The sequence below is a fragment of the Chenopodium album genome, chromosome 18, assembly GCF_948465745.1.
Source record: "Chenopodium album chromosome 18, dcCheAlbu1.1, whole genome shotgun sequence".
Classification (NCBI taxonomy): domain Eukaryota; kingdom Viridiplantae; phylum Streptophyta; class Magnoliopsida; order Caryophyllales; family Amaranthaceae; genus Chenopodium; species Chenopodium album.
The window spans coordinates 43,889,198-43,901,024 of record NC_137851.1 but is presented as its reverse complement, the minus strand read 5'-3'; the positions used below and the strand labels follow the sequence as shown (position 1 = coordinate 43,901,024).

Here is an 11,827-nt window from a genome sequence, read left to right as displayed (position 1 = left end):
AAATCCACCGGAAAAACAAACTCTCCAATCCTTAAGGGGACATCATCAATTCTTCCCTTAGGAAGCTTAATAGAACGGTCGGCCAATTGAAGTGTTATCTTGGATGGTTGAAGCTCACCAAGATCAAGCTGCTTGAAAACCGAGAAAGGCATAATGCTAACACTAGCACCAAGGTCACACAAAGCATTTTCAAAAACCATTTCCTTAATTTGACAAGGGATTGAAAAATTCCCCGGATCTTCCATCTTCTTCGGAAGTTCACCATGGATAAGAGCACTAAAGCACTTCCCTCCTTCCACCGAACTACCCTCATCAAAATCCTCTCTCTTTTAAGATCTCCTTAACAAACTTGGAGTACTTAGGCATGTCGGGAATTGGTTCGGTAGGGGGTGTAGAATCATGAACATCCTTAAAAGCTTCAAGGAACTTCCCAAATTGCTCATCCATTTTGAATCTCAAATATTTTTGGGGATATGGAAGATCGAGAAATCTCTCTATCTCACTCATCTTTTCACCAACACACTCTTCTCTTTTGTCAACCTCACAATAGATTTCCTTAGACTCAACCCTTTCCACTTCATTCTCCTTGGCACCACTCTCATCTCTTCCTTCTTTTGACCAAGAAACTCCCTCATCAAAATCATTTCCACCACTTGTGGCAATAGAGTACACGGGTTTCTTTGGTTCAACACCTTGGGAAGGCAAAGATGAAGGACTAGCAAAATCCTTAATAGTGCTTGCTAATTGGGTAATTTGAGTCTCAAGCATCTTATTGTGGGTCATCATCTCATTGAATTTCTTATCACTAACCGCCATATAGGTGTTAATGATCTTAGTTTGATTATCAATCAACTCTTCCAAGGTTGTCTTAGGAGAAGAAGGTTGTGAATAGGAATTTTCATTTTGAGTCTTTGGAACAAAACCGGGTGGGGGACCTCTTTGAGCATTGTTTTGAAAATTTCCCCTTCCTTGGTTGTTCCAATTACTCCTATTTTGATTTGAACCATAACCTTGATTATGGTTACCACCACCATGATTATGGTTTCCATTACCTTGGTTATGATTTACATAACCTTGGTTTTGATTACCATAATTATGATTTTGATTACCATAGTTTTGGCTTTGATTTTGGCTACTATAACCTTGGTTATGGTTACCACGAGAACCTTGATTCCCTTGGTTCCTATAACCACCATTATGATTATAGTTGTCAAAATTGCCTTGGTTTTGGTAATTCCTATTCCATTGGCCTTTTTGATTATCAAGCCTTTGAACATTGTTGTTTGACACAAAATTAACATGTTCACACTCATTGTTGTCAAATTCATCAACACATTCATTAGGACAAACACTAGAGTCATGATCATACGATCCACATGCATCACAAAACAAGCAACCTAAAGGCATATTATGTGAAGAGGGAGGGGGTTGAGAGTTAGAAGGAGTACCTCTCCCCTTAAATTGGGAGGGAAGATTAGAAGCTTGAGAAGAGGTAGAAGTGCTCTCCAACTTAGCTTTGATTGCGGTGACCTCCTTTCCTAAGTTTGTCATTTGGGAGGAAAGGTTGTTGATTGCATTGAGATGGTCCACCGAATACAATGAAGATTGCTTGCTTGAAGAGTCCCTCTCCCCATCTTGCCAATCCCTATAATATGTCACCACGTCCTCAATGATGTCCACAACTTCTTCTTCGGTTTTGTTCATGATAGGGCCCCCGGCCCCTCCATCAAGGCATGACTTGCCTTGGGGACTTAAACCGCCATAGAAGATTTGGATCACTTGGTATGTGGGGATTCCGTGGTGAGGGCACTCCCTTTGATACTCTTTGAATCTCTCCCATGCTTCATAAAGGCTTTCACTCGGCCTTTGCTTGAACCCTTGAATCAAGGCTCTTGCCTCCGTCGTCTTCTTTTGGGGATGGAAACGGGACAAGAAAGCCTTTGTAACATCATCCCAAGTTCTCAAGGAGTTGGGCTTCACCTCTTTGTCTAGCCACTCCAAAGATCTTCCTAATAGAGAGAAAGGGAACAACTTGAGGCGGATGAATTCTTGAGAGACCCCATTGACTTTGATGGTGTTGCAATATTTTTCAAATGGTTCAATGGGCTCTCATTCTTAGCCCCACTATATTGCCTTCTCTCAATCAAGGTGATCATTGCCGGCCGGATTTCAAAGTCATTTGCCGGGGTAGTAGGTGGAGCTATTCCACTCTCAAACCTATATGCCCCGGGCACTCCAAGCTCCTTCAAGGCTATTCTAGGATGTTCACCCATTCCTTGCTTTTCTTGAATTTCTTCTTCACTTGAAGAGCTATAAGCCAAGGATCTATTATCCACTCTTCTTCCTGAAAGAGTCCTCTCAATTTCCGGATCAAGGGGAACAAGGGGACGATCACGGGTTCTATGCATGCAAAACTCACACAAAAATGTTAGTAGCACGGCTACAAATGTAGCCTAGAGAAACAAAATCTTTTTGTATTTTATCAAAATGAAATAGACTCAAAAACAACATACACTCAAGCACCATTCCCCGGCAACGGCGCCATTTTGATGGGAAGGAGAACGGTAGGTCGTTGGGCTACCACCCCACCCAATCAAACAAAATTTGTAACTTAACTAACCCCTATTTAGCGTAGTGGCAAGTCAAGGTCGAACCCAAGGGAATGGATATCAAGTGCACGATGTCTAAATCAAGCTATTTCGAAATCAAGAAGGGGTTTGAGGTAGAACTAAGGCTAAACTAGGTAATGAAAACTTGTATAAAATCAATCTAAGACACTAGGGCAATGGATCCACATGCAATCATAATGGAAACAGTAATTTGGGAGGTCAAACCGACTAAGTCAAGCGATATGAAGGAAAATCATCATGTATCCAAAAGAGCATACTAAGGTGGTTCACCTAGAGGTCTAACTAGCGTCAACTACGCTAAACACTACCTAGGGAACGTCACAAAGCACCTCAATCGTGAAATTGCAAGTCTACTAATCAATGGTCCGTATCATAGCAAGCTTACAATGCAATCTAGTGTATTAATCAAAGATGGCCAAACCTCAATTAATCACACACATGCACATGAAACATCAACCAAATTTAATCATATCATCAACTCCATCAATTATCCCCAAATTACACTATTCCATCATTCATACATGCTTCACCATCTCCCTAGCTAGGAAACTACTCACTAGCCATAGAAATGGAGATCAAAACTACAACATTCATCAAATTCATCATCAACATGCTTGAATGCAAAGATTAAACCAACAATCAATCAAAATCAATCAAAATTCAATCAATAACCAAATCAATCATCAACAATATGAAAAACTAATGAAATCAACTAAAATCAAACTTGTATTGAAATCAAGAAGAAGATCCTTACAAAACTTTGATCCAAAGATCAAATACTATGAGGAATCCTTGAGAAATCACCAAAAATCATGAGTTTCTCTCTCTAGTTCTTGAGTTTCTCTCTCTAAAATTCTCCCAAAAACTAACTATCCAATTCAAAAACTAAAACTAAAAACTCACCCAAAAATAGGTAGAAATAACTATATATACAAGGAGGAGGTCGGCAATGACGCCCAAAAATAGACCCTCATAAGTGCGGGCGCTCGGAGGAGGGAGAAAGCCGCGCACGGGACACACCCAGGAATGTGCGCCCGCACGCACCTGGTGTGCGGCCGCACACGACCAATGTGCGGCCGCACACTCCCTTTGTGCGCCCGCACATACCTGGGTTTCCTCCCCTTCTTCTCTTCGTCCTAGCTCAAGTGGTGCACGCATCCAGGATGATGATGATGGAGGACAAAGTGGGCAGAAACTTTCTTGAATTTCTTGAAGAATAAAAGCCATGAATAAGGCATAAACAAAGCCTTGAAGCTTGCCCCTTGGATCCACCTTTGACTTGGAACTTCTTGCACCTTCTTTAGGCATAAAAGCAATGAAAACTCGTAGAGAGGAGGCTCGGGAATTCTTGGACAATCAATTACCACCTACAAGCAAAAGATAAAAAGCAAGTAAAAGAGAAAAATAACAAGTAAACTAGAAAAAGACATGAAAAAGAGAAACTAACTACATAAAGCATAAAATGAAGAAAACAAGAATAAAACTAAGGAAAACTAAAGAAAAGAGAGATAAAATGAAATAAAAATCATCCAAAAAGGAACCAAATGAGTGCCAAAACTGTCACTCATCAGATATGGGAGCTGAATTATATTGATTTTGTAGTTCCTGTTTTTCGATGCAGGTGGGCTGACAACCGGTGAGGCAAAAAGATAGATGAACTAGCTATTGGTTTTACTTTAGTGGATTCAAGTCGATTCGTTGATGGGGAAGAGCCCTTTGTTTTAGCTTCACAAGCAAAACAAATTTTCTATATAAGGGATAACATTGATCATCACTGGCAGGTTGTTGTTCAAGGCAAGAGAAGAATTGTTGGTGTCGAAAATGTTGTTGATGAGGAAGAGTATGACCTATTTGATGATACACCGCCTCTATCTATTGGGGTTCAACCTCTAAGAGAGGGGGAAGACGTTGTTGCTGATGAAGAGTATGCCCATGAGGAGGGAGAATATGTTGATACCTAGGCTTCATTTTTTATCAATCTGTAGTTCTTTTTAATTCTTCGATTATTTTGTAACTGTAATGTTAGACAATAATGTTAGATGACTATATAATCTCCATTTTCACTTGGATTTTAGTCTTTTGAGCTTTGACAGATTAAATAGAATTTTACATAGTTCTTATATATGCGGCACAAGCTTGACTGTTTTTATTGGTATTATAACTTCAGGAATTGAAAAATAATGTCTCTGTAGGTTGCTTTTATTATTTATATTTGCTTGCTTTGTTACTTACTTGTATATAATCTGTAAAAATATAGCTCTTTTCATGTGATATTTAATTCTTTCAGTTTCTGTCTTTTGTTTTATGCAGGCACTTCTAGATCAAGGAGCATAAATATGGCCATTCAAAAAAGTCAAGAGCAAACTTCCTCAAGCCAAGATGTTGCTTTGCAATCCACGTCATCAAAGAAGAGGAGTAGGGGCCATCGAAGGCAATACAATCAAGTAAGCCTATGGTGCTTGAATTTAATGATTTTGACTTGCCTACTGGTGAGTGGGAACCCGTTTATGGCAAAAAAATTGGTGCATGTGCTAAGAGATTAGACATCACTGTGAATGAGTATGCAAAAATAGATAAAGTGGATCGGGAAAATATATGGGAGGAGGCAAAGGTATAAACTATTCACTTACTAGTTAGTCATGTTGCTATTCAAAATATTAGTTAACTTTTTTTTTTAATCCACAGCGAATGTTCCACATTGAGGATCCAAGTGGAGAAAGGCAAAAAAGGTTTCATAGTGCTGTGGCTTCGCGATTCAGCTGTCACAAGTCAAATTTAAGGGCACGATTCATCACTTTTAAAAACCCATACCCGGCCACTTCTCCTAAAGCAAATATGAAGCCATGGGAAGTTTATGAAGGTTACTTTACAGAGGAGAAATGGAAGAGATTCGAAATATATAGTAAATCAGCAGAATTCAAGGTAACTACATATTCACATGCATTGTTAATTAATCAAACAAAAACTGATTGTGAAGAATATGATAATGTTTAACTCTCTTTTCTTTTTTTCTTTTTTTTTTTAAAAAAAAAAACAGGAAAAGATTGAAAAGGGGAAGGAAAATGCAAAGCTAAACAAATGTCGCCATCACTTGGGTCGAAACAGTTTTCAAAGAGCTCAGATAATTTGGAATAAGCAAAAGAGACATGAAAATAGATTTCCTGCTCTGACAGAATCTTCAACTACTGGCAATACTTCCAAGAGCAGTACATCAACTAGTTCTTTTTTTTATTGTCGAGCTCTTGAGTGGGTTTTAGCTCATGAAAAGCGATTTCCAGATGGAACATGGGGCATCGACCCAAAAGATACAGAGACTATTCGAATTGTTAATATAGTTGTATGTCATAGTTTATCAAAATAAAGAAATCTACTGACATTACAGATTTCTGGTCATCTAATTAACTTTTTCTATGTTTTGTCAAACAGGAAGAGAACTTGCAAAAACAAGCAAAGGAATCTGAGGAAGGAGAGTGTAAACAATCAGAGCGAGGCGTTGATGCCCTTACTTTGGCATTTGGGAAAAAGGACCATTGTGGATTTGTGAAAGGACTTGGTGGATGTGGGATTGGTGTCGGCTATAGAAAAGCATTTGGCCCGGTAAAAGGTAAAAACATGTCTAAAAGTGGTTTCTCATTACAAGAACTAGATGAATTTAAAGAGAACTTAACCTGGGAATTTGAAGAAAAATTAAAGGAAGGCATTGCAGCAGCTGTAAATTCTTATCTTTCTGCTTTCATACCACACATGACTGCTAATGATTTGCAAGTAAATGATGCTCAACCTTCCCCATCTTCCTCAACCAATCCAACGGAGCTAAGTCCTCGTTTGTTAGAGGTAAATTTTCATTTGACTAAGATTGAACTCTTAATTATTATCACATGAGATGAATGCAGAATTGATAATCAGAACTGAATTCAAAGCCAAATTTCAGAACTGAATACAGAATTGATAATTAGAACTGAATTCAAAGCCGAATATCAGAACTGCATTCAGAACTGAAAATTAGAACTGAATTCAGAGCCGACTTTCAGAACTGAATTCAGAACTGAATTCAGCGCTGAAAATCAGACCTGAATTCAGAATTGAAAATCAGAATTGAATTCAGAACTGAAAATCAGACTTGAATTCAGAGTTGAAAATCAGACCTGAATTCAGAACTGAAAATCAGAATTGAATTCAGAAATGAAAATCAGAACGGAATTTAGAGCTGACTTTCAGAACTGAAAATCAAAACTGAATTCAGAACTGAGTTAGGATGAATAGTTTGTTCAGCGTTGTTTAGTCTTCTTAATTTTAGGTTTGTGGAGTTGGTTGGTTTTGTTTGTAGAATTTGCTGTTGGAGTGGTATTCTTTTTCTTGCTATTTGATGTTTTTATTGAAGATAAAAGTTAGTATTGACCTTTTGTTGTTCATACAATGGATTATATCTAAGCTTCTTAATTTTGTATCTAAGCTTTTTCATTCATATCTATGAGAATTTAACTTGACATGTGTTAAAACAGCAAAATGATTTATGATTTCACTCATTCTCAAAGTACATTTCTATGCTGACCTTTAGTATGACACCTTTTTCCATCATATGTGCCAAAGCTTTAATATATGTGCTCTTCTTCGGGTTCTTGCTGGAATGATGCTAGTTAGCGAAATCTGATACAGATGTGCTCCTTGTGGCTTTTTTTTCTAAGGTCATTATATTGCCATTTAAGTCCTCTTAGTGACCTCTTGTGTGCACTTGATGATCTTGGATGAGATGGCACAGGTTATAGCGTATTTGTGTGACTGATATATTTTTGAGATAGGTTTACATGCTAACCAGATAGCTGCCCTGGTCCTCATTGTACAATATACAGTAGATGAGTAATTTTGAAGGTTGTTATATCATGCTTATGTCTTGTTATGATTCTCGCAATAGGCAAATTTCGAGCTTGAGCTTTGTCCTTCATTTAATTTTTGGATAATTCCCCTACTAAGCTTACTACTACATTTATACTCAAACTTTCTAAGGAATAACTAGCCTTTATGTGACTACTTAACCAAAATAGCTAAACCAACATAAGACATTGCTACTGCTTGTTGCTTGCTTTCCCTAAATGAGTTTTGTCACTTTGCTTTTTTGTTGCTTGTTGACTAAAGTCTCCCTTTTCTTTTCTTCTGCTGTCCCCTTCTCATCGTTGTATACATACTAAGCAAGGGTCGTTTGAGACACACACCCATGCCTTAAGATAAAAGTAACTGTTCAGTTGCTCATCGATGTATACATACTGAGCAAGGGTCGTCTTCCCAATACCACCCGTTCCAATAATAGGTATCACAGCATAATTCTTAGCACTCTTATCATCTTTCAATAGTAGTGTAATTATCTTGTTTTTCTTGTCATCCCTTCCAAAAACCTTGCCTACCAAAGAAGTGGATTCTCTCTAGCGTCAAATAGTTTCTGTTTGAAGGGTCTGCTGCTGCAACATGTGTGCTCTAAAATGTATATCTAACTGAGTCTTTGAATGTCCTTTATATCTTGCAAGTGCTCTAAAATGTCATCAATCTTGTCTTGAATGTCTTGATCAATAGAGTTGAACAAGGTGGAGAGACTACCCGCGGCTCTTGAGCCACTTGCATAAATGCTACGTGTAGATACTGCATTTTGTTGAGTCATTCTTCATTTAAACCGGCTGCAAATTCTGCAGTGTTCTCACCGTCTTTCGTGTCTGAAACCTTCTTTACTTCTTCCGCAACCTTGAGTCTGAGCTCATCTTTACACTAATTCTAACTGAGTCTTTGAGTACACCTGACTAGTATACTTGTAGATTAGGATCAACCAGCATGATAGCTAAAAAACTCGAAAGATATCTAGAATTTGCATTTTCAAAAATATCGGTAATGTACTATGTAGATGTTTTGCTTTCATGTTTCTTACGACATTATCAATTATGTAGGTCCCAACTAAATGTCGTCTTGCTTTAGTTGATGAGTTCAGTGGGAACTCAGTGATTGTGGCCGATGGAACGGCAGAACCTTGTCCTAGTAGAGTGATTCATAACAAGAAAATGAACTGTGACATCTACAGAGTTAGTGTTGACCATGTTTACAGTGATTATTCTCACCTAAATATCCCAGAAGAGACTGATGACGTTATCAGTAAGTTGGGTCAGGCGAAAGATTATTTTTTGGGGTGGCCGCTAGATTTAATCTTCTTTACTGATGAGGTAATTCATTGATATACTACGTAATGATCTAAGATATTTGTAACTGAATTATATTAATATTTATCTTTTCTTGAAGGTTATGACTTTGGCAAAAAAGACGGATAATGAATTGGTGCAAACCAAAGAGAAAGTTGATAGTTGCGGACCTATTAACTTAGAGCATTCAACTATTAAAGGCAAAGGCATAACTATTCCGGAAAATATTGTTAAGAGTCTTGGTGAACAGTGTTCTATGTTGTATTATTACATGAATTCTGGAAGTGGAGATTATGATACTACGACAATTCCATTGAAGGCTCCATTGTTTTATAAAGAGGAAGACACACAAATTAGATTATATTTGTCAGGTATTGTAAGGAGGGTGTACCTGTAGGGAATATTTAAAGCATTACCCCAAACTTGAGCCCCACTGTGATCATACACTTAAGCATGGTGGCGTCCAAAGGGAAGGAAGCTAGAGAAAAAGAGTCGCCAACAACTTTTAGGAACTTGTAAACCGTTCACAGGGTGAAGGTTACACCCCTTAACGATCCAGGAGATCATCAACTCCAATAGCTCTGGAACCAAGACTGGCGTTCGGGGATGAAGGTACAAATCCAACCTAAAAGAGATTGAACCTGCCCTAATAATAGGCCTCTACTTTATTCTTCTCGTATTCATGTGCGCTTTCTGACTTACATGCAATCAATTGATTAACCTTAAACCTGTTTAATCTTTGTTGGTTGAATATTAATGCACAAATAAAACTATTATTGGCGATCACTTGAATTATAATCATATTAACCCTAAACAAGATTATTAATTATCTTATTGAGCGTGATTACAAGTACAAATTCCCTTTAAACATGCATAAAAGGTGTGATCAAGCAATAACAATGAATAAGCATCAAGCAACATAATAATAATAAAAATAATAATCATCATAATAATAATTATAATTATCATAAACATGTTAAAGCATAATATTAATAGCAAGATCCTAGGCATGATACTAACAAGATTAATAACAAACCCTAGCATGTCGCTAAACAATAAAAAACAAAGCTTTAGCCCTAACATGATATTAACATGCTATTAGGAAAGAAAATAGGAAGCACCCTAGAAATCATAATTGATATAAGCAAATCATCCTAAATATCATACTAAGGAAAGCATCCTAACATGATACTTACTTGGATGCCTCGTACCTCTTTCTATATCAAAATATAAATGAAACAATTTAAGTACTTACTTGGATGCCTCGTACCTCTTTCTAATAACAAAATACACACGTTAGTAACTTCAAGGAAAATAATAAAACAAACAATTAAATTAAATAATGGAAATAGGGATTTGGGACCAAACCCACAGAAATTATATCTTTTCACGTCTAGGGCGAAGGCAACTTCGAATAGGGCTAGGTGTGTCTAGATCTTGTGAATGTGGAATTTTGTTTGTGAAAAGCGGGTTTAGAAAGAGAGAGAGAGAGTATCAAGAAATTCTTGATGAGAGTTGGTTATTAAAAACGGAGGTTTAAGGAGGCTATTTATAACGAAAATCAGCCGGAATATGATAAAAAAGAATCAGAGTATCAAAAAGAATAAAACACGACGCTGTCGCCACACAAGCCTCTATCACCGCGCGACAGGCGTATCGCCAGGTGACAGCCTGTGGTGCGGCGCTGCAGGCAGTTTTTTCACACGTTTTCATATTTTTGATAAAATTAAGCGTACGAGGGGTAAAACTGTAATTTCATTTAAAACACTTCTTTTATTCTAAATAAAACTCATAAAACTCAATTATCAATGCTAATCACATTAGGATTCAAAAGAACCTTCTAGAAGATCCTAGAAGACTATAATCAATCCTAATTGCATTAGGAATGATAAATCATAATAGGCCCTCCTCTAGATCATTGGGCCGCATATAAAGGTCAAACCCGGCCCAGTTTAGTAATTTGGCCATAACTTCCTCATTATTCATCGGAATTGGGCTTATAATATATCATTGGAAAGCTCTTTTCGAGCCCAATCTAACTACACTATTATTGGACCCTTGACATGGACCAAACTAAACTGGATTGACTATTTTCATAAAATAGGTTTTCGAAAACAGAGAGAAAGAAGAGAAATAAAAAAAACTAACCGCAACACTAGACTTTCCACACTTTCACTTCATTCGATTATGATTCGACCTGAAAAGTATTCATCACCGGGTTTGGTTTTGGGGAGACACAAATGGGTGTCTACAGTACCAGAAATGAGTTTGGGACCGAGGGTACTACAATAACGTTCCCTTTAGGGGGAATCGCTATTCTAGCCCTAGTGCGACTTCTACTAGCTCTTCCTTTTTCACAATTTCATCACCAAACAATATATGAATTGTGGCTCCTAAAAAAATAAGTTATTTGATTTTATTTATAAGCATTAATCACGTAGGAATTACATTGCAAAAGTCGTTATTCTTTTGTTATTCAAATTCGTGAAAAGAACAAGAAATAAACAATGTTCGCCTTGGCTTAGGTGATAAAAAAACCAATTAATTATTCAAATTTTAGTCTTGATTAACACAAGAATGCTACGTGAATTAAATTAATTAAAATTTGGTTTAAAGTGATCAAACAACATTATTTATTCAATTAAAGTTATTTAAACAAGAAAAGAAAAGTGAATTATTTAAGTGCTCAGGAAACTAACCGTTCTTCTTTTATGCTAAATCTCCATTTAATGCATTATGGACTTTCTTTCTTCTTCGTACCTCCAAGGACTTCAATGGATTCAATTAGGGTTGGAAAGTATTTGGGAAGAGAGAAGAAAAGTAGTATGATAATAAGAGAAATTGAGAGATTAGGGATTCAAGAATACTAGGGTTTAGAATTCTGATTTTTCGGTCCTCCTTTAGGGTTGAACGAAAACCCCTATTTATAGGCGTAGGAATCTAAGTTTAGGGTTTTAGATCCGCGGCGTCAGGTGGCGCGCACAAGTCTCGGAGTCGTGATAGGGTGCCTCGCGCATCTCT

General features: G+C 37.3%; 1 protein-coding gene and 1 pseudogene across 1 annotated transcript; both read left to right on the top strand.

Annotated features, from left to right (window-relative positions):
• The first annotated feature begins 1,792 nt into the window (after positions 1 to 1,792).
• LOC145593265 (small nucleolar RNA R71) lies at positions 1,793 to 1,891 on the top strand (annotated as a pseudogene).
• A 3,796-nt stretch (positions 1,892 to 5,687) lies between these two features.
• LOC145592186 (uncharacterized) lies at positions 5,688 to 9,203 on the top strand. The gene is made up of 4 exons (XM_081648646.1): positions 5,688 to 5,967; positions 6,057 to 6,464; positions 8,561 to 8,830; positions 8,907 to 9,203. The coding sequence occupies exons 2-4, from the start codon at positions 6,243 to 6,245 to the stop codon at positions 9,201 to 9,203; spliced, it is 789 nt and encodes a 262-aa protein (XP_081504772.1). The 5' UTR covers positions 5,688 to 5,967; positions 6,057 to 6,242.
• The last annotated feature ends 2,624 nt before the right edge of the window (positions 9,204 to 11,827 follow it).